Source organism: Phaseolus vulgaris, chromosome 5, assembly GCF_051622355.1.
Source record: "Phaseolus vulgaris cultivar YP4 chromosome 5, ASM5162235v1, whole genome shotgun sequence".
NCBI classification, from domain to species: domain Eukaryota; kingdom Viridiplantae; phylum Streptophyta; class Magnoliopsida; order Fabales; family Fabaceae; genus Phaseolus; species Phaseolus vulgaris.
This window is the reverse complement of record NC_143502.1, coordinates 7,747,294-7,770,340: the sequence shown is the minus strand read 5'-3', so window position 1 is coordinate 7,770,340 and position 23,047 is coordinate 7,747,294. Positions and strand designations below refer to the sequence as shown.

The 23,047-nt window shown below is 34.8% G+C and overlaps 4 protein-coding genes and 1 non-coding gene across 5 annotated transcripts; 3 read left to right on the top strand and 2 right to left on the bottom strand.

Annotated features, from left to right (window-relative positions):
- Positions 1 to 9,508: 9,508 nt before the first annotated feature.
- LOC150027457 (uncharacterized protein At4g29660-like) lies at positions 9,509 to 12,637 on the bottom strand. The gene is made up of 3 exons (XM_090302846.1): positions 10,688 to 12,637; positions 10,327 to 10,553; positions 9,509 to 9,879 (listed from the first exon to the last, which is right to left on the bottom strand). The coding sequence occupies exons 2-3, from the start codon at positions 10,507 to 10,509 to the stop codon at positions 9,772 to 9,774; spliced, it is 291 nt and encodes a 96-aa protein (XP_090158972.1). The 5' UTR covers positions 10,510 to 10,553; positions 10,688 to 12,637; the 3' UTR covers positions 9,509 to 9,771.
- LOC137836297 (small nucleolar RNA U30) lies at positions 12,318 to 12,410 on the bottom strand. Its single transcript, XR_011085248.1, has one exon. It is a non-coding gene; the product is annotated as a small nucleolar RNA U30 (small nucleolar RNA).
- Positions 12,638 to 13,239: 602 nt separating the features above from the next.
- On the top strand, positions 13,240 to 14,586 carry LOC137833910 (protein FAR1-RELATED SEQUENCE 5-like). The gene is made up of 2 exons (XM_068641979.2): positions 13,240 to 13,431; positions 13,534 to 14,586. The coding sequence occupies exons 1-2, from the start codon at positions 13,279 to 13,281 to the stop codon at positions 14,584 to 14,586; spliced, it is 1,206 nt and encodes a 401-aa protein (XP_068498080.2). The 5' UTR covers positions 13,240 to 13,278.
- Positions 14,587 to 14,760: 174 nt separating this feature from the next.
- LOC137833909 (uncharacterized) lies at positions 14,761 to 16,179 on the top strand. Its single transcript, XM_068641978.2, has 3 exons — positions 14,761 to 15,693; positions 15,769 to 15,960; positions 16,033 to 16,179. The coding sequence occupies exons 1-3, from the start codon at positions 14,761 to 14,763 to the stop codon at positions 16,177 to 16,179; spliced, it is 1,272 nt and encodes a 423-aa protein (XP_068498079.2).
- Positions 16,180 to 19,681: 3,502 nt separating this feature from the next.
- On the top strand, positions 19,682 to 21,050 carry LOC137833907 (protein PAT1 homolog). The gene is made up of 2 exons (XM_068641976.1): positions 19,682 to 19,700; positions 19,819 to 21,050. Exons 1-2 carry the CDS (start codon positions 19,682 to 19,684, stop codon positions 21,048 to 21,050), a joined length of 1,251 nt encoding a protein of 416 aa, XP_068498077.1.
- The last annotated feature ends 1,997 nt before the right edge of the window (positions 21,051 to 23,047 follow it).

Below are 23,047 nucleotides of genomic sequence, written 5' to 3'. Positions count from 1 at the left end.
TTACTGTTCATGGTACTGTTCATGACAATGTTCACGGTACTGTTCATTTTTTTTTATTTTGTTATTTTTAAAAAAAAAAAGCAGAAACAGAAAGAAAAAAAAATAAGAAATAGAAAAAAAGAAAAGAAGAGAAAAAAAAGGAAGAAGAAGAGGAAAACAGAAATAGAAAAAAAAACAAGAGGAAAACAGAAAAAAAAATAGTTCTTATTCAGTGCATACTTGGTGTTTGTTAAAAGTTCTAAAAGTGTCATGTTTACATATTTTATTTTCTCTATATATTGTTTTTGCTTGCTGTTTTTTTAATTGTCTTGCTTGTTTGTTGATAGTGAAATTGTTCTTCACTATTTTGTTCTTTACTATTATTTTTAATTGATTCTGATTGCTACTTTTGAAAGTGATTCTGCATTGATTGCTTGATTCTTGTAAGAACCTTAAGTAGAGAAAGAGTGGTAAAAGGCAGTGTGATCATTAGAAAAAAAAAGCCTTATTGTGTGAAACACGAGTGTTGAGTGTAAACACGTGAGAAAGTGGTGTGAGGCCCAAACTTATTGTTATTTGTAATCTGTTTACTTGAGCATGGCAGGGGAACCATCAGATAGTGGACTGTCTCAACTACAGATGCAAGCCTTAACACAACACTTGGAAAGGATAATGAAACAACAAAGTGATGGACTCCATGAGAGGTTGGATCAAATGGAGCAAGCACAACAAGTAAATCCAGAAAATAGAGGAGGAGATAGGAGGAGGAGAAGAGAAAATGATGGAGAACAAAGAACTCTGAGAATTGATGGAATAAAATTAAATATTCCCACATTCAATGGGAAAAGTGATCATGATGCTTACTTGGAGTGGGAAGTTAAAGTGGAGCATGTGTTTGCTTGCAATGACTATAATGAGGAGCAGAAGATGAAGTTGGCAGCAGTTGAATTTTCAGCTTATGCTTTAACTTGGTGGAATAAATACCAAAGTGACACAACTAGATATGAAGAACCCATGGTAGAATCTTGGACAGAAATGAAAAGGATTATGAGGAAGAGATATATTCCAGCAATAGGGAGTTGCAACTCAAACTCCAAAGAATGACTCAAGGAAATAAAAGTGTGGAAGAGTATTTTAAAGAGATGGAGGTAACCATGATTAGAGCTGGAATGAATGAAGAAAATGAAGCAATCATGGCTAGGTTTTTGAATGGACTGAACTACGATATTAGGGATGTTGTGGAGCTGCAAGAGTATGTAGACATTGAGGACTTGTTGCACAAGGCTAACCAAGTAGAACAACAACTCAAGAGGAAAGGAATCATGAGGAGGAGTTCTAACAATAATAATAATTCCAACTGGAAAGATAAGGTGATGAAGGATAAAGGAGTTCCCTCAAGTTCAGCCATGTCTTCAAGTAGGAAGTCATCTAATAGATATAATAATTCACCACCTAAAAGGAAGACAAGTGATGTAAAATGTTTCAAATGCTTAGGAAGGGGACATTATGCTGCGGAATGTCCAACAAAAAAAACTATGTACATGTTATCAAATGGACAAATAGACAGTGAACCTTCAAGTGAAGAAGAGAAGGAGGATATAGAGGTGGAGTTGGATGCATTGGAGGGTGATTTGTTGATGATTCGAAGGCTTTTAGGAAGCAAAATGCAAGCTTTGGACCAAACCCAAAGGGAAAATATTTTCCATACTAGATGTTCCATTCAAGGGAAAATATGTTCACTCATAGTTGATGGAGGAAGTTGCACCAATGTAGCTAGCTCACGACTAGTTACCAAATTGAATTTGGAGACAAAACCGCACCCAAGGCCATACAAGCTTCAATGGCTTAGTGAAGATGGAGAGATGACAGTGAGTAAACATGTGGAGGTGAACCTATCCATAGGACAATATAATGACAATGTCTTGTGTGATGTGGTTCCAATGGAGGCAACTCACATTTCGTTAGGGAGGCCGTGGCAGTTTGACACCAAGGCTATTCATGATGGTTTCACCAATAAAATCTCTTTCATGCAGAATAATAAGAAGATCATTCTCAAACCCTTATCTCCTAGAGAGGTGTGTGAGGATCAAATCAAATTGAGAGAAAAGAGAGTCCAAGAGAAAAGAGAGATGAGTGAAACACCTAAACAGAGCAAGAGTGAAACACCTAAAAAGAGAGAAACACGTGAGAGAAAAATGAGTGGATTATTGAAAGTGAATGAAGTGAAAAAGTTGCTACTTTCTAGCAAACCCCTTTACTTACTTTATTGCAAAAACAATACTTTGGTTGCTGACCATTCTAATCAAATTAATTTTCTTCCTAGTGTTGAGTCTTTGTTGCAGGAATTCCAGGATGTGTTTCCAAGTGATGTTCCTAGAGGACTCCCACCCCTAAGGGGAATTGAACATCACATTGACCTTCTTCCAGGAGCATCTTTGCCTAATAGGCCAGCTTACAGAAGCAACCCTCAAGAGACAAAGGAGATCCAAACTCAAGTAGAAGAACTGATGAACAAAGGATGGGTGCAAGAGAGCATGAGCCCATGTGCTGTTCCAGTTATTTTGGTGCCTAAAAAGGATGGTTCTCAGAGGATGTGCACAGATTGTAGAGCACTCAATAACATTACCATCAAGTATAGACACCCTATTCCCAGGTTAGATGATTTATTAGATGAACTGTACAGGGCTTGTATATTTTCAAAAATTGACTTAAGAAGTGGTTACCATCAAATTAGGATTAGGGAGGGGGATGAATGGAAAACTGCCTTTAAAACAAAATATGGATTGTATGAGTGGCGTGTGATGCCATTTGGGCTAACAAATGCCCCAAGCACTTTTATGAGATTAATGAACCATGTTTTGAGAGAATTTTTGGGCAAATTTGTTGTGGTGTATTTTGATGACATCTTGATCTATAGCACTAGTTTGGAATTACATGAGGAACATTTGTGTGCTGTTTTGAATGTTCTTAGAAAAGAAAAGTTGTATGCTAATCTTGATAAATGCAGATTTTGTACTGAACAAATTGCGTTCTTGGGTTTTGTGGTAAGTGCCAAAAGGAGTTGAGGTAGATTATGAAAAAGTGAAGGCTATCCAAGAATGGCCTATCCCTACAAATTTGAGTGAGGTTAGGAGCTTTCATGGCCTAATTAGTTTCTACAGGAGATTTGTAAGGAATTTTAGCACCTTGGCAGCACCCCTAAATGAGATTGTTAAAAAACATGTTGGGTTTAAATGGGATGAAAAACAGGAAAAAGCCTTTGCTGCCCTTAAGCATGAATTGACTAATGCCCCCATTCTTGCCTTGCCAAACTTTGCAAAATCTTTTGAAATTGAATGTGATGCATCTAATGTGGGTATAGGAGCTGTTTTGATGCAAGAAGGTCATCCAATTGCTTATTTTAGTGAGAAATTAAATGGTGGTTCCTTAAACTATCCCACTTATGATAAGGAATTGTATGCCTTAGTGAGATCATTACAAACATGGCAACACTATCTCTTACCAAAAGAATTTGTGATTCATAGTGACCATGAGTCTTTAAAGTACTTAAAATGCCAAGGAAAATTAAATAAAAGACATGCCAAGTGGGTTGAATTTTTTAGAACAATTTCCATATGTCATTAAACATAAAAAAGGAAAAGGAAATATTGTGGCTGATGCTTTGTCTAGAAGACATGTTTTGATTTCCACTCTTGAAACAAAATTGTTTGGTCTTGAATTTTTAAAAGATATTTATCCACATGATTCTGAATTTGCTGAAATCTATAATGCTTGCACAAAGTTTAGTACCAATGGCTATTTTAAGGACAATGGTTATTTGTTTAAGATGAAAAGATTGTGTGTTCCTAAATGTTCCATTAGGGATCTTTTAGTAAGAGAAGCACATGAGGGAGGGCTAATGGGGCACTTTGGGGTTCAAAATAGCTATGACACTTTGCATGAACATTTTTATTGGCCTCACATGAAACGTGATGTACAAAAGTTTTGTGAAAATTACATTACTTATAAAAAGGCCAAATCAAAAGTCAAACCTCAAGGTTTGTTCACTCCTTTACCTATTCCTGATAGCCCTTGGATTGATATTTCCATGGACTTTGTATTAGGTTTGCCACGAACTCAAGGAGGGAAAGATTCTATTTTTGTGGTTGTTGACAGATTTTCCAAAATGGCTCATTTTATTCCTTGTAAAAAAATTGACGATGCTTGCCATGTAGCTGACTTGTTTTTCAGGGAAGTAGTAAGACTTCATGGGCTACCAAGAAGTATTGTGAGTGATAGGGATACAAAATTCCTAAGTCACTTTTGGAGGACTTTATGGGGTAAGTTAGGTACCAAACTTTTGTTTTCAACTACTTGTCATCCCCAAACAGATGGACAAACAGAGGTAGTGAATAGAACTTTGGGTACCTTACTTAGAACTATTTTGAAAAAAAATTTGAAAGCTTGGGAATTATGTTTACCTCATATTGAGTTTGCTTACAATAGGGCTGTTCATAGCACAACAAATTGTTCTCCATTTGAAATTGTGTATGGATTAAATCCTTTAACTCCATTAGACTTGTTACCTATGCCTAACGTTTCTGTTGTAAAGCATAAAGATGCACAGGCTAAGGCTGACTATGTGAGAAAGCTACATGAACAGGTCAAAGCACAAATTGAAAAAAAGGTTGAAGGTTATTATAAGCAAGCTAACAAAGGAAGAAAGAAAGTAATCTTTGAGCCTGGAGATTGGGTTTGGATACACATGAGGAAAGAAAGGTTCCCTGAACAAAGAAAATCAAAGCTCCAACCTAGAGGGGATGGACCTTTCCAAGTGTTAGAAAAGATTAATGACAATGCCTATAATATTTTGAAGGCACAATTGTCGAATTGCCCACAACTTAAAAAGACTTCGTTGATTACATGCACAACATGTTTGGATCCTTAAAAATATAAGGATATTATTATTTTTGCCTCAAGTAGGATTTGAACCCATAACTAGATGGAAAGTATCAACTTAACCACTGGGACAAATGATCCTTCTTAAAATATAAGGATTGTAGTTTCGTCTTATGTTCTTACAAACAAGAAAAGACCTTTGTAATTTATACACTGTTGAACCTCAGAATAGGGACGAATATTTTGATAATTTTAGAGAGTGTTTCTCTGCTAGGGTTTTTCCCTGTATCTTGCGATCTTATCAAGAATCCACTAATTCTTGTGACGATCATCCTTAGGCTTATCAAACTTTGTTTGTGGCGCCTTTCTTTATCCAGGTTTTTATTGTTACTGTTTTGAATTTATTCTGTTCCGTAACCCTAAATTCCCAATTTTATTGTCATGTCTATTTGGATTCATATCACTTGATGTCTCGTGCATCCGGCCGCAAAATACTAACCCTGACGCTTTATGGTCATGATCCTGTCTTAATTGAGTGATTAAAACTAATAATTGACTGAGATTTTTTGACTTGTTCTCCCTCATAACGTTAGATACACAAATCGGAAAACAACCATAAATGACCAACTATCGGGCCAGATCTATGACCTAACAAGTGTAATCAAGGTGTCTTAACTAAAGGCATTTATTAAATAGTTGGCTTAAGGGGACTAGACGTAATCCGGGTTCAGGTGAACTATTTTCGATGTTTTGTTTCTATCTCTCCTACTACTAGTTCTTCTTTGCTTGTTTATTGTATCTTGGTTCGTTAGATGGTCTGTTAGACATTTGCTTTATTCGTTATGAAATAGTATCCCATCCTCCATTCAACCCCCTTTTTTGGAGCCTTGTCCCTATAGATGGTATCAAAGCTTGCCTTTGGATAAGCTATTTACAGAACTAGAGGAAAATATGCTTGTTACTATGGACTCTAATGGATGTGTTGTCAATTGTTCACCATTGTTTGTTGGTAAGGAATATGTAGAATGGAAACTTGAAAAGCTTTCTTTTCTAAAGTACATTAACATTGAATTGTTGAAATTTAAATGGTATATCAAGTCTTGTGGATATAATTGGAAATTAGTTACTTAGAGAAAACTAGATAGAAGATTAAAAATGTAGATATCAACTAAATGTCAAGGCAAGATACATCTTGAGGTGCGCCTTATCCAAAGAAAAGTTTTCAAAAGTTAACTTCATGATTAGTGCCAAAGAAATTTGGGATATATATAACCAGGAGTCTAAGAAGGATGCTCTTGTAGATGTTGTTGTGGAAACTTCTACAGATGACGCGATAGACGCTAATGCATTAGGAGATTCTAATAAGGTAAATATTTATGATATACAATCTATTAGGCATGTGTATATTGAAGTTATAACTAGTAATAATATAATTATTACTGCTTACAAACACTTCAAAGAAATTAGTAATATATAGGAATACATCTTTAATGAGATTGTCAAGCTTTAAATTACCATCAAACAACCCTAGAGAGGTTAGGGGGGTTGTTGTTGGTTGTAGTTGGGCGGTCGACCTTTCTAGTTGACCGCTCGTTATCTTGGATACGATTGGGTTGACCCTCGTGTGATTGAGTTGATTACTAATTTTCGGAGTTTGTCTGCTAGACAAATTTATCACTAGGATCTCTATGTTAAAACTCGACGCCCATCCACACTAGCTTTGCAGAACAGAGAGTCATTCAAAACTTACAGAAAAGTTATCAAGGACATTACCATTTAAAGAAAAATGATGGCAATACAAACAAAGGCCATAATTTGGGCTATAGAAGGCACAACAATTCCAGAAAAGCTAGAATGAAGTCCAAAATCAGTAATTAAACTAAATAAATAGCTCAAATCTGATTCCAAATTTGGCTAAACCACTCACAAATCGAGTGATAGAAAAACGCAATATCAAACAAGCTACGATTCCAAAAACGAATGTTGAATATTACGCCAATGGTTAATTTCACTTCAACCCACGTTAGTATTTCTCTAAAACAGAATGCTAATTAAGCAAAAATGAAGTCTTGGGTACATAAATTTAGATCAAATAGAAATGACACACAACAACATCGTATGAAGCACAGTTATAATAGAAGATAAACAAAATCAAATCAAATAATAACATAGTGACAATTGTAAAGAAACAAGATTGTCCTCTAGTGCTCCTTTAAGGACTAGACTCAGAGACGTTGATGAGCAATGGGGAGGACTATCAATTAGGTTTTAGGTTGCATTTGTATCCAACGATGGATTTTGAGAGGGTGAAGAAATGCGGATAAAACACACAAATAAATGAATAAAAAAGTAATAAAATACAATAATCAAGGTAAAAATATCTTAACATTCTTTCTTCGCAGTTTTGCGATGATTGTTATTAAATATATATTATAATAAACATATATTTTATAATTAATATATTAAATATATATTATATTTTTATATTATTAATCTATTTATATTTTATATTTATATTATAATAAAATAAGTATAATTAATTATATAACATAATATAAATAATAATAATTACTATTAAAATATTAATAAATATATAAAATGATATATAATTAAAAAAATTAATATTAAATTTATGAAATAATATCAATAATTATAAATTATAAATAATAAATAACAATAATAAAAATAAATAAAAGTAAAATTAAAGTTAATTTATAATATACATTTTTTAATTATTAAAAATTTACATAATATCATTAAAAAGTTAAAATTATCCTTAATTTTATTTGTATAAAATATTTAATAATATTATTAATAAATATAAATAATAATATTTAATAATAATAATTAAAATAAATATAGTTATTTATATAATAATAATATTATTAATTATAAAATAAATATATAAATAAATTAATTATTTTTTATTATATATATACTTTAAACATAAAGATAAATTTATAAATTTACATTTTACACCTTTTAATAAAATTAAAAATTTAAACACAACTATCACATCATTCAAAAAATACAATAAACTTTCTTACCAAATCTATTCTAACATATCTCAATCCAAACAACTTCACTTTCTTTTTAAATCACTCCAAATCAACTCCCTCAAATATTCTCCCCATTCCAAACACACCATTAAAGTGCAAAATAAAAAAAAAAAGCAAATGATTTGGTGGTATTGGACCCACCTTAAATATAGTGAACCTTAAGATTTGGAAACTAACTATTGAGGACTTAATTGGGCCAGGCCTTTGTTATTTACACACCCTTTTTCACTTTGACAAAAAGTATTTGTTAAAATGGGTTTTTGTTTTAACAAAATGAAAATGCATATTTGATAAGTGGATTTTGTCTTTTCCTATGCAAAACTAAAAGTGATTTTTATTTTGTATAATTTATCGATATCAATAAATTTAGAAAATAGTTTTTAAAAATGATTTCATATGAAAAAATAATTTTAAATATATAATTTAGAATTAAAATATTTTTTTAAATATATAATTTAGAATTAAAATATTTTTTTAAATATATAATTTAGAATTAAAATCATTTTTAAATAAAAATAAAAAACTGTTATAATTTTTTTTAATAAATAATAAAATTATATTTTAAAAAAGAAGAATATATTAAAAATAAATATTTAAATTAATTAATTTTATTTATCTATTATTGTAAGTATATATTTATTATTAATAAAATGTTAAATTAATTACTTTATTTATTATTTTATTTGTTATCTTAATTATTTGTTTTATAATAGAAAATCTATATTAGTAAAATATTAATTAATTTATTTTTTATTTTAACATTTCTATTTTATTATAATAAAAAATATACATTAATAAAAAATTAATAATATAGTTATTCGTAAAAGTAATATACACACTCTATTATCTTTTTATTTAATTGATTACACTATTAATATTTTTTACTATTTAGTATTTAGTTAATTATCAATTATGAAAAAAGGTATAATGGGTTATATAAATTTTACATATAAATATTTGTTTTAATTTGAAAAAGAAAATTACTAGCACAAAATTAGTCTTTTTTTCATATTTTAATATCTTGTATTTTGTTCTTTTCATGCTTCTCTTTCGATCTTAATAATTAACTCCTTTAATAAGTGCAATATAGCAAGGCTTTGGCTTCTAAATGAATGAGAAAATAATTTTCGCATTGATGAATCCAATGGTTAACAATTTCTCCATTTAATCTGGGGAAGTCAAGTCAATGAAATAGATCAATTCAATTATCATGAATCAAATTATATTGCTCATATCCTGACATCATGACCTAATAGATCATAACATCACGTTAGACTAATTTAAATAAATTGGTAATGTTATGCAAGAAACATTGCCAGATATGAAAGTGGCAGAATAATTTGATTACCAACAATTCAAATTAATGTCCTGCTCATGCACACTGAGAGGATTGCATTCGATAAAAAATAATCCCACAAACCCACAAATAATACTTTTTTTATGGATAATGATATCGAGGATCGAATAGAAAACTTCATACATTCTACTCAGGTTGACCAATTCGAAGAGTCCACACATGGTTCCTAACTAACATGCAAGGAAAGCCTATCTTAATAACCAATCAAAAATAGCAAAAGCTAGAAGAAAGCACGTAATATGGAGAACCATAACTAGAAATATGCATGTTGTGGTAAAATTTTGTTGACATCAAACAGTCTGTTATCAATTAATGATAAAACATGAAAGTGAATAGATTAGGAATCAAGTACGAACATGCCTCCAAGAGCTTTTCATTCAAGTTTGGGAAAATCCCCTACCATTATCCTCCAAGGACACCAATGAAACTTTGGTCTCATGAGAGGCACTGCTTTTCCAGGAGAATAAGAATCAAGTATGAGCATGCCTTCAGAGCTTTTCATTCAAGTTTAGGAACATCACCGCCCATGATCCTCCAGGGACCCCAATAAAACTTTGGTCTCATGAGAGGCACTGCTTTTCCAGGGTGCTCTTCCCAGTACTTTTCCTGTGATGTTGCTATAGATGTTAGTTTTTGAAAGACGGATTACCCTAGTATATATTACAATTAAGTCTTTTTCAACCAAAATCAGCAATCACTATTATTGCACTAGACTGGACCATGTTTTCTACAGTAATGATTAATCATTCTTTCATCCAACAAACAAAACCCATAAATGACATTTCTTTAAGGATCAACATCATTCAAACAACCACATTGATAAAATCATAGTCATAGTGTACCTAAATAAAAACCACCACTTGGCACACACAACAAAATTTCACTATTTTTCTCCTTCCAATTCCATCAGAAAATGCAAACAATAAAACCAACTCAGTTTTAAAAACTACAAATAAGTGATAGTAGAAATAAGAAAAACAAAACAAACAAAACATATTAAAAATAACAGAATTAAAATTATAAAATAATTAATGATAATAATAATAAAAGAACCTTGTGGAGTTGTTCGGTGATGGCAGCACCAATTACACCAGAGTAGAATGCAGCTATGTAAATAGTGACTAATGGAGTAAATGATTTGGGCCTTCTGTAAGGCTCCACCATGTCCCAGATAAAGGTTTTTTCCCACTTTGTGTACAAATAATCTGCATATTTTCTCCACAGGTAGCTTGCCATTTCAATCACTTCACCTTCAGTGATCACATTTAGTATTCAAGGTTCTGAAAGCAAAAGAGAAAGAAAACTGTAATACTACCTTAAATTGAAAAGAAGACTGCAGTAATCATTCTTTCAAGAGCAAATTCAGAAATTGTTTATTATTGACTCTGCTAAGATGAGTCAACGGATTACTTACATGAGTTTTCGTTGTAAGCCAAAATGGTGTCTTTAGGATTCGCGTTTCGTTTTGGTGGTCGTGCGTCTTCTCTAGAGTGCGGAGGTTGTGCGTCTTCTCTGACCAAATGCGGCGGTGGTGGCGATCGATGGAGAAGGTCGCGTGGTGGTGGCGATTGTGCAGAGGAGGTCGCACGGTGGTGGCGGTTCGTGCGATTGCGGTGGTTGCGGTGGTCGCAGGTGGAAGGTCGACGGTGGTGCTGGAATTAGGGTTGCATTCCGCTCTGATTTAGGGAATTAGGGTTTTTTCTTTTATTGGACTGCACTAAATTGGGTTTTTTTATTGGGCTGCACTAAATTGGATTTTTTTTTATTTAAATGAGGTGAAAAAAAAATTTCTGTTTGCATTGTTTTTTTTTAATTGAGAAAATTTGGTGCAAATATTTTTTTTCATGTGAAAGTAAACCCTTAGAGTTACGAGATGAGTCTATTGCGCTCTCACGAGTTTGCAAACCTTGGATGCTACTATAGAAAAACTTCTACTACATAGCAGATAAAAATTAGACCAGGTCTAGACCATCTTCACTATGACACCCCATAGCATTTTCCCAACCCATATGAACTCAATAGTCCTAAACAGATATCACTAAGAAATATGCAATATGCTTGAGTATTTGCTAGTTATTTATTTCCTTCAACACTTCCCTTTTACTTCAAAGAATATTATCAAATAGTTTATGAGAAAGAATTGAATGGCACAAAACATGAATGATTAATATCACAAATCCAACATGAGTTCAAAAATACACAATAAAAATGGAATCAAAATAATCAATGACACTCAACAAACATGTCATCATTTTTTGAAAACCAAAAAAATCAGACAAACAAGGGAAGAGACGAACTTTGAATGAATAGGAAAGCCAATGGAGAAGAGAAGGGAAATTTGAGAGAACCACACCGAAGGCATTCCACCGATTCCACTTAGGGAGAAAGTTATTCCCGTATCTATACTTGATCTGCTAATTTCTATCTGGTAGACTTGGTAAAGCAAAAGGGCCCCAAACTTATTTGATTTCCAGAATTCAAGTTCAACCGCAACTGCCCCTTTTGTGTTTTGGGGGGATCCAGTTCCTTGCCAACTATCGACCTCGTTCTCTTTTCATTTTTGGTAATACTAGCCTAGAATTCGCCATTGTAGGAATCGAGACCTTTCAATAGAGCGAACTGACCAACGAGAAACCTCATTGCTTCCTTTCAATCCATGTTTATACATTCAACTGGCCCTAGGTTTTGTTATGTTACACAAATGCCACTAATGAGAATAACTAGTTCTCATTGCTTTCATCAGTTTGCGAAAGATAAATGAAAAATTAAAAATGAAAACACCTAAAACCTCTATATTTTTTAGTCTTACAAAATTTACCAGTCAAACAATTTTCAAATTTGAAAAACAAAACTATTTCTAAAATCAGTAACCTAACAGGCTCTAAATCTTTCACTTTCAAGAACAATTCAGCATTGAAGACGAAAACCACAAAACAATTAAGAATAATCATCTATCGAGAATGTAAAAAACACTCTCTTTTTAACACAACTTTTTATGATGGATGAAATTCATGTTCAATAGACGGAGAGAGAGAAAGAGAAGTGCTCAGAAAGAATATTGAATGGATGAGAAAAGTTATCCTCATGAATGAAGTATTCATCAGCTTAACGAGATTATTGATCTCATCGTCATAGCACCTTCTCCCCAGAATTTCAAATCAACAAACAACATGCAAAAACAATTAGGTTTATAAACCAAAACGAAGAGATAGGAAAATGTACAAATTGCTTTCTAGCACAGCGTCTCTAATGGCGTAACCATTGATGGGTTTTCAGATTACTTATAGTCACGCGCCACCGTTTCAGCTTTGTTCGGTATAAGAACTCACTCACAATGTCGTTTAATTTATTGGCAGCCAAACACCATCTCGTTTAGCTAGACATTCATAAACTATATATTTTTGTTTTGAGGCCCTTCGCATAGAATGAAAAGGCAATTGCTTCCTGCACCCGATCAATTGTGATTGGCACCCGACACATTTTTTAAAATCCAAAAATGCCCTTGTCTTCTTCATTTATGAAAACATTGAATGGTGAGGAAGAAGAAGTTCATGAATGTGTGAAGCTTTGGTTTGAGCTGCAAAAGAGAAGGTTGTGCTTCGTTCATTGTTGCTAAGTTGAGTGTAAGCTTCGTTTGGCAAGTTAATGAGATAAGTAATCCATTTTCGTTCGTTTTTTGTTATTTTCTCGAGCTCAGCTGGTCCCGGATATCGGAATCCGGAATTCAAATTTTCTGCCTACGGATATTAATATCCGGAAGTCAAAATTTTCTATACGGATAATAATATCCGAAACTAGGATTTGCCTACGGACGCTGATATCCGTAGTTCATATTTGCCTTACGGATGAAAATATCCGGAACTAGTATTTACCTTACGGATGCAAATATCCGTAGTTCATAATATTGCCTTACGGATATATATATCCGGAAGTTAACTGTTGATATTTTTTTGGTTATGGATTAATTTATCCGGAAGTGAAGTGTTCATTTTTTTCAGCAACCGAATGGATACAACAGAGTCATACATGGGAGTTTTAGGGGAGATTGATGTGTGGGATGGATTAGATGATGTTGATCTGGAGCAGTCAACAAGTTATAACGCATTAGATAATGAACACAGGGCACATGAATGTAGTGAGGCATTTTCTACAAATGAGGTATGGTCAATGTTGGGTTGTGAATGTTTTTTATATGAATTATTTTTAAATTTGGCATGATGATCAAGATGTTCTTTTAAATTTTTAAGAATGTTATTGTAGGTATTTCGTGATCGAGATGAGCTGTTAGATTGGGCGAGAAGTGTTGGCTATAGTTATGGGTTTGTCATTGTTATATTAAGGTCAGATACATGGACGGGCCAACGAGGAAGGATGACCTATGTATTGTTAGGTTGTGAGAGAGGAGGTAAATACAGACGGTATAAAAAAGAAGTAGATGTCAGTCAAACTGGAAGTAGGAAGTGTGAGTGTCCTTTCAGATTGCGAGGCAAACCAGTCAAAGGTGGTCAAGGGTGGAAGGTTGAATTAATTTGTGGTTCTCACAATCATGACTTGGCAGAGACAATGGTGGGTCATCCCTATGCTGGAAGGTTAAGTATAGAGGAAAAGGTTATGGTTGAGGATATGAGTAAAACTGCGGTGAAGCCAAGAAATATTTTACTAACCATGAAAGAGAGAAATGAGAAGAATGTGACAACGATTAAGCAGGTTTATAATGCAATCACTGTTCACCGAAGATCACAACGAGGTCACAGAACAGAAATGCAACAACTGATGTTGTTACTAGAGCGAGACAGGTACGTGCATTGGTGTAGGTGCGATGAGGTCTCTAATATTGTGCAAGATATATTTTGGACACACCCAGATTCAGTAAAATTGGTGAACTCATTTAACATTGTCATATTAATGGATAGTACGTACAAGACGAACAAGTATAGGATGCCGTTGCTTGAGGTTGTTGGGATTACGTCTACAGGTTTGACTTTCTCCGTTGCATTTTGTTTACTAGCAGCAGAAAAGGAAAATAATTTTTTTTGGGCCCTTGACAGACTTAAAGGGTTGTTTTTAAGAGTTGATTCATGCCCTAGGGTGGTGGTATGTGATAGAGATGTTGCCTTAATGAATGCAATTAGAATGGTGTTTCCTGAAGCTTATAATTTGCTATGTCGGTTTCACATTGATAAAAATGTGAAAGCAAAATGTAAAATGTTGGTGCATCCAAGAGAGGCATGGGATCAAGTAATGGAAGTGTGGGGATCTGTTGTGGATTGTGATATTGTTGAGGCCTTTGAAGATCGTGTCAATGCTCTTTGAGTTGTCTGTTCTCCATGGCCTATATTTGTTGATTATGTGATGGATACATGGTTACGTCCACATAAAGAAAAATTTGTCAAGGCATGGATAGATAAGGTGATGCACTTAGGAAACACAACAAGTAACAGAGTTGAGGCGGCACACTGGAGCCTAAAGAGAGTTCTTCAGAATTCGATGGGGGATTTATGTTTCTGCTGGGATTCCATCAATAAGATGATTATTTTACAACATAATGCAATCAAAGATTCATTCCAAAAGAGTTTGCATGTGGTTGGACATCGGTTCAAGGTTACAGCTTACAAAAAATTGTTAGGTTTTGTGTCTAAATATGCTTTGAACCTTATTTCAGAAGAACTTGATAGGGTTAAATCAGTGGGGTTTGATAAAAGTAGGTGTGGATGTAGTCTTACATGTACTCATGGTCTTCCTTGTGCGTGTCAATTGGCTTCATTTGGTGTTGGTAGCATACTACTTAAATCAGTACATGTGATGTGGACTCGTTTAAGTTTTGAAGACATTGCTACTGAACAATCTTCATCTGAGTTGTCAATTGATAAAGAGTTTGAGGTCATCGCGAAGCGGTTTAAAGAGTTGGATGTTGCAGGTAAGGTTAACATCAAGAGTAAATTGCAGGATATTGCCTTTCCAGAGAAAACATCTATTTACGCACCAGATCATAAGGTGAAAACAAAAGGTGTTGTAAAGATGTCTCGTCCTACCAAATTCATGAGATCAACTAAGCGAATCCCTTCTTATTTTGAACATGTGGATTTCTTACACTCACAACATGATAGTTGTGCAAGCAAAAAATCTAATGAAGAAAGCTTACCAGAAATTGTACCAGCAAAATGTATTCCTTTCCTTGATCAGTTCCCTGTAGGGTATCATCCATATATTGTTGATGTTGTTGACGTTAGGGCTGATGGCCATTGTGGCTACCGTGCTGTTGCTGCCCAATTGGGAATGGGAGAGGAGTCATGGGCTGTTGTTCGAATGAATTTGTTAAAAGAACTAAGTGAATGGAGACAAGAATATGTTCAACTCTTTGGTGGTGATGATAGATATGAATACTTGAAGAAGTCACTTCTAGTGGAACACATGTCTATGGTACCAACCACTAAAACCATTTCATTTTTACATTGCATTTCTTTATTTAACTTTGTTTGTCAATTGTACTTGCAGGCAGGAACAGATAAGTGGATGACAATTCCAGACATGGGATATGTTATTGCAAATCGGTATAATGTCATTCTTGTTTCTTTGTCCATGTTACAATCATTGAGTATTTTTCCTTTAAGAACCCAAGCACCAAGTAACTTCCGTCAACACCGAATCATTGCAATTGGACATGTCCACGGAAATCATTTTGTCCAGGTATAAACTAAACCAATCAAGATTGATGTGCTAAATCAAGATTTGTGTACCTTATATTTATTACCTTTATAGGTCAAGCTCAAAGATGGTTGTCCAATTCCACCTACGGATATATTGTGGGCATCACATCGTTATCCGACGGCCCAAACTTGGTCAACATACTACACTAGCCGGATACAAGTTTATACCCAACTAATGTCCATTAGACGATATTTGTAATTATAACATTTGTAATAGCATAATTTAGATTTATGGATGTTTAGTACATTGCAGTTGTCCTACACACAATGTTGAATTCACTGAAGTTTGTGAATACGGATAAAAATATTTGTCTACGGATAAAAATATCCGTAAGTCACACTTTTTGCCTATGGATAAAAATATCCGGAAGAGTCTGCTATGCCTACGGATAAACATATCCGTAAGTCACACTTTTGCCTACGGATAAAAAAATCCGGAAGTCACAGTTATGCCTACGGATAAAAATATCCGTAAGTCATACTTTTGCCTACGGATAAATATATGCGTAAGCCAGTGATTTCTGTACTAATGATCATATTGAAACATATAAGGATCATATTGAAACATATAAAATAAAAGTAACGTGAAGCAAGAACCGATAAGGATCATATTGAAACATATAATTAAGGTTCAGATACATTGTCATGGATCAAAATATTACATAAAAAGAAATCGTAATACATCTGACATATTGAGAAATCCTAATCAATCATTCCTACGTGCATGTCTCCTGACATAAACAGCTCTTTCATCAGTCGCTCCTCGTGCTAACATAATGGCTGCTTGTATGCCTTCCCAAACAGGGCTGCCCTCCACGACATCGCCATGATCAAGTAATGGCTGCAATGTCTCTGTAATTCTACGACAAATACCCTACAAGCATGAATGACATACTATTAGAAAAAAACAATAGAAATTAATATCTTAACAAGGTTAGAAGCATACCAGAGCAGGATGTGACTCCTCATGATGACTTGGCACTGCTTCGTGATGACGTGCATCTGAGGGTACCGGTACAGGACGGTCATCCTCATCTGTATTAATCACATATGGATGTGATACAGATCTAAACCAACCCATGTACTCTTGAACGCAAGCGTCAGGATGACGTGCTATGGCATAGTCATGTATGACATAATCATTGAAATGTAACCATCGACGGTCCATTTCATTTGTATCCGGATGACCATGTCCAATTACAGATGGGTTGCGAGGGATGATCTGTGTATAGCCATACTGACGCAGAACACGTTCTGGCATGTGCAGCTGTGTCCAATTTCCAAGCCTCAAATAACCACAGAATAAGGAAATCCACTCGAATGGACGTTCTTCCCTGTGCTCGTTGTATGGACAAAACCGAATGGAAGCTGGTGTCAATGTATCCAACTGTGATCGTACAACAACAATTGAAGTACCTTTTCCAGCATCATACAGCCTGCACCGAGGTTGATCTTCAGAATACAATGCTTGCATACGTCTCATCCCTATAGACGGGAAATGCTCATAAATCCACCCCTGCAACAATGTTGCATAACCAGCTAGTTGCTTTGTGTTTGCATAACTACAATCTCCTAGCTGTTCATACATGTGAGTTAGGGCAGCTGCTGCCCAAGAATATCCCCCGGTAAGCCTCAAATCAACAAAAAATCCAAGATAAAACACACTTACTGATGTAGCACTCTTGTCCGCAAAAATAGTGCAACCGACAAGGTGAAGTAAGTATGCTCTGGCAGCCACAGTCCACTGCCTCCTTGAGCATGCATCTTGATACACTTCTCTTAACCAGCTAAGGCGCACATGAGCTCCCCGACAGTGTCTTGTTTCTTCAGATGCAAGTGCATGGTCAACACGGAGGGCTTCTACCAATAAATCAATCGCCGAATCAGAATCTAAGGTTTCCTGTGTGTAAAACTGACCGACAATGGGTAAATGTAACAAATTTGACACATCATCAAGAGTGATGGTCATCTCCCCAACCGGTAAATGAAAACTGTTTGTCTCTGCATGCCACCTCTCTACAAAAGCACACAGCAGTCCTCGGTCTAGATTCTCATAACTAGCATGAAGCAGACCACCTAAGCCAGACAATTCTACAGCAGCTTCTATGCGCTCATGAGGTGCTCCTAACTTATTTATCTTCCTCCCATGTGAAACGACCTTCAGCTCACCACGATCCTACAATAATCAACATATATCATCAATAATCAGGAATACATAACAAATACAAAAATTTATTTTTCATTACTTACCAAACCATCCCACAACTGTTTGGCTACGTGATGTTCATAATTAACAAGTAAGGACTTATCCAATGGCCCTCCTGGATAGCCTTCATCATCAACTTCAACTTCTTCTTGTTCAATATAATCTTCAAACTCTTCATTTGGAATTGAAGTACTAGACCCACCCCGTTTTCTTCTAATCGATGCAGTTGGACGCACACGATCCAAATTAGAACTTCCTCCACCTCTAGTCCGCACCATCTTACATTTCATAAAAGTAACATTCAATCCAACATATATAACAAAATTATAACACATATAGTTTAAAACACTTGTGAAAAATTTCACACTAATACGGATATTAATATCCGCAGACCAATAACAACAATCCGGATAAAAATATCCGCAAGTCAAACGTAGCTTACGGATAAAAATATCCGGAACCCACTTTTGAATTACGAACAAAAAAATCCGGAACCAATTCTTGCACTACGGATAAAAATATCCGTAAGCCATTATTCAAGTCCGGATGAAAAAATCCGGATGCCAATATTCATGTGCGGATAAATTTATCTTGAACCAAATGGTGGTCTACAGATAAAATTATCCGGAAGCAAATGGTGATCTGCGGATAAAATTATCCGGAATGTACTACTCTACGAAGAAAAAACCATGAACGGTACCTCAACTTCTTTGACGATGAAGCACTCACGACGAAGCAAACCAACTCTGCTCACGGTGGCTCACGGTGTCTCCCTGCAACTTCACGGTGGCTGCTGCTGCTTCACGGTGAAGAAGAAGAAGAACCTTATTTGTTGGGTGCTTGCATTGGGTGCAGATCATAATTTATGTGTTTTTAATTTCATTAAGGGTAATATGATCTTTTCATAAATCTGATTGGGTGCCAGTCACAAAGCATTGGGTGCAGGGAGAATGTGCCGAATGAAAAATGGGTTGGCCCAATGGATTCATTGGCCAGTCCAACATTAATTTGTGGGGAAGAGATACCGAATTTAACCCATGTACCTCTAGCTCACATGTTTATAATTAGTTTATATTGTATTTATAAAATATTAAATTTTTTTATTAAAATAAAAATAAAAATATTATAGTCTTTACGAGAAAATATATAATAATACTATTATTATTATTATTTGAATTATACAAAATATGATTTTTACAATGGTGGTCGTTAGAATTTTTTATATAATTTGGCTTAATTATAAAATAAATATAGTCGCAATTTTTAAAAAAATTCAACATGTTTTTAGGTATTTTAACAATTCAATGCGGTGGTTTTTTGCCCTCATTAGAGCATATTTATCTCAAATAATTTGTCACTACACAATGTGGTAATCATTTTAAAAAAAGCTAGATGAGCACATTGATTGATTTAAGAAAGTAGCATGGATTTTCAGAATGTCTGATATTACATGCGTGCATGTGTAAAATCCACTTCATAATATTTGTGCTTTGAGATGGGGTTACGTGCATCCTGTAATCAAGTTGACTATGTATTCCTGTCATTTTAGCTCCACTCTATTCCACCTTTTTCAGTATATGCAATATTTTTTTTCAGTTGGCTGATTTTTTGCTATTTTTGTGTTGTAACCAGATTCTACATCTGAATGGTCACAAAGAGAAGATAGTGTTAACTGGTTTGATCAGAATCCTTATGATGGTGAAGGTTCTACAGATGGCAAAAGATGGTCATCACAGCCCCATTCTTCCCTAGCCCATTTGCAGGATTCAAAGCCCTTGTACAGAACATCTTCATATCCCGAGCAGCAAAGGCAAGAACAACACTACCACCTCCAACATTGCTCTAGTGAACCAGTTCCTAACTGGCTTGATCAGCACATTTATGATACAGAAACTGCTCATGATCATGATGGTAAACGATGGTCATCACAGCCGCATTCCTCCATTCCACATTTACCAGACTCAAAGCCTTTGTACAGAACATCTTCATATCCTGACAAGCAACAGGAGCTTCCTCGTTTTTCTAGTGAACCAATTTTGGTACCAAAGTCTTCTTTTACTTCTTATCCTCCCCCTGGTGGTCTATCCCAGATGGCTTCTCCCAGCCATAGTACAGGACACTTGAACATTCCTTATCATACTGGAGCAGCTCAGATGGCGTTGTCATCTCAAAATCGTTCTCATTTCTCCAATTCTGCACTACAGTCAGGTGCTTTAAATCTTGGGTCACATTTTGGCGGAAACACACGCCAATTTCCTACTGGTTCCCATCTTAATCAGCGATTACAGAATCAATTGGTTAACCAGGCAGGGTTTTATCCTGGAGATCATTCAAATCTCCTTAATAATATGTTACAACAACAATTGCACCTTCATAACGGATCAGTATCTCCTCACTTAATGACTCAATTACAACAGCAGCATAGATTGCACCATCCTGTTCAGCGTTCTGCAGGCTACTTATCAGGCTACCAGTCTCATCTATTCAATCCCCACCTTTCCTCTGGCTCATCTGTAATTAGCAAATATGAACATGTGCTTGGTCTTGCTGATGGTAGAGATCATAGACCAAAATCAACTCATAAAGGTAAACACAGTCTTCGTTATTCCCAACATGGTTCTGATGCCAGCCAAAAGAGTGATAGTGCTTCTTTTCAGTTCCGGTCCAAGTACATGACAAGTGATGAAATTGAAAGAATTCTTAGAATGCAGCATGTTGTGACTCATAGTAATGACCCATACGTAGATGACTACTACCACCAAGCTTGTCTGGCAAAAAAACCTTTGGCCAAGTTAAAACATCCATTTTGCCTAACCCAGATAAGGGAAATTGTTCACCATTGTTTGTTGGTAAGGAATATGTAGAATGGAAACTTGTTGAAATTTAAATGGTAGATCAAGTCTTGTGGATACAATTGGAAAGTAGTTACTTAAAGAAAACTAGATAGAAGATTAAAAATGCAGATACCAACTAAATGTCAAGGCAAGGATACATATTGAGGTGCGCCTTATCCAAAGAAAAGTTTGTTGAGGAAACTTCTACAGATGATGCGGTAGACGCTAATGCATTAGGAGATTCTAATAAGATAAATATTTATGATATACAATCTATTAGGCACGTATATATTGAAGTTATAACTAGTAATAATATAATTATTACTGCTTACAAACACTTCAAAGAAATTAGTAATATATAGGAATAACTTTTATAAAGATTTTCAAGCTTTAGACTACCATCAAACATGACCTTGAGATAAAAAAACACAAACCTGAGAAGGTTAAGAAGGAACTGTTCTTGGTTAGAAAAAGATAAGGTAATAAAGTTATTGAAATTGATAACAACCAGATGATACATAATCAACTATAAAAAATTAATGCTATGAGGAAAGTTCTATCCCAATCAAACATAAGGGGAAATGTTTGATTCACTGATGAAGAATTCTAGAAAATCTCATAACGAAATTGGGATAAGATATGAACCTTAAAATGAAACAAAGACTCATACATCATTTATTAGACTATCTGCAATCGTCTGGTGGAACTCCTAATAAGGATTCATGGAAGAAAGCTAATAAAATAGACCATAAAAGTATGAGAACCAAAAGACAATTTTCTTTTGGCATGTATTCTTAATCCTAGAAAAAAGACTCCAACACTGGAACCAGGACATTGGATGCTTAGTACTCACGAAGGCAAGAAAGTCTACATGACCGAAATAGAGAAATAAAAAAAAGAGATTGAATATGATTGAGAGAAGAAAAAAAGATGAAAATAATATTGGAGCTGATGAAATGAGAATGAGACATTCACCTTTTTCTAATTATTCACACTCAAATTTTTCCAGATAATAAAATTTATTTTTAATAAAAAAATGAGAATGCTCTAATCACACCACTCTCCCACTCACATCACTCACCATCACACATCCATGTAAAACACTTTTATCACTCCTCACACATTACACAATTTGGGCACTCACTGCAAAAAGTTCAAGAAAAAAAAAGAAAAGCATAAAAAGCTTTTGGGAGAAGAAAAATGGGGATTCTTGTCTCTCTCACAACCAACATACTCTTTTTCTTCTGCACCCATCTTCTTTCTTGAGCATTAATATAATGGCAACTGATGACGTGGTTGCGCCACTTTACAATCACTAATGATGTGAATGCAATAACAAGAATACATGATTCTTTGACATTCTTAGGAGCAACTTGAGTTGGTCATGAAATGACACTTTACTTAGAATTGGATCAGTGTTCTAATTCAAGAACTCACCAAGACTTTGCACCAAACCAAAGCTCATATGGAAGTCCATATATTGTCAAATGGAATCAAACAACAAGGAATGAAGAACAAGAAAGGAAAACCGAACAGAATTGCAAGATTAAGTTACTGTACCGAACAGAAATTGAAAACAAAGCTGGAAAACACAAATTCAATCGGTGGAAATGAATGGAAAACACTAAGCATTGGAAACTACCGAATAAAAATGAAAGAAATGAAGGAAGGAACACTTATGGAATGAAGCTTGCTGAATTTGAGACTTTGGAAATTCAGTCACGCCACTTGGAGCCTTGTTCCAAGATAAGTGCAAGGTTGCCGCCACTTGAAGCTCACCATTGGCACACAAGATAAGGCAAAGGAAGAAGAAGACAACAAGACTCACAATTTCTCTCTAAATTTGAGTATAATCTCTCTACTTCTTCTTTCCAAATCTGATTTGTACAAGGGCAGCACCTTTATTTATAGCCTATAAGGTGCTGAAATGCAAAGCCAAATGTGCCCCAAATGACACTCAAATTCGGCGCCAACTAGTGCATGAAGGAAGTGTGACTTTCTTTCCTAGTTTGGCACCTCCTAACTCC

What these genes read in the sequence shown, in the direction of transcription:
- LOC150027457 (XM_090302846.1), bottom strand. Translation starts at nt 10,509, where the DNA reads ATGGCAAGCTACCTGTGGAGAAAATATGCAGATTATTTGTACACAAAG. An exon ending in TCACCGAACAACTCCACAAG is followed by an intron (nt 9,880 to 10,326) that starts GTTCTTTTATTA and finishes GCAACATCACAG; the next exon opens with GAAAAGTACTGGGAAGAGCA.
- LOC137833910 (XM_068641979.2), top strand. Translation starts at nt 13,279, where the DNA reads ATGGATACAACAGAGTCATACATGGGAGTTTTAGGGGAGATTGATGTG. An exon ending in AGGCATTTTCTACAAATGAG is followed by an intron (nt 13,432 to 13,533) that starts GTATGGTCAATG and finishes ATGTTATTGTAG; the next exon opens with GTATTTCGTGATCGAGATGA.
- LOC137833909 (XM_068641978.2), top strand. Translation starts at nt 14,761, where the DNA reads ATGGGGGATTTATGTTTCTGCTGGGATTCCATCAATAAGATGATTATT. An exon ending in TAGTGGAACACATGTCTATG is followed by an intron (nt 15,694 to 15,768) that starts GTACCAACCACT and finishes TTGTACTTGCAG; the next exon opens with GCAGGAACAGATAAGTGGAT. An exon ending in ACGGAAATCATTTTGTCCAG is followed by an intron (nt 15,961 to 16,032) that starts GTATAAACTAAA and finishes TTACCTTTATAG; the next exon opens with GTCAAGCTCAAAGATGGTTG.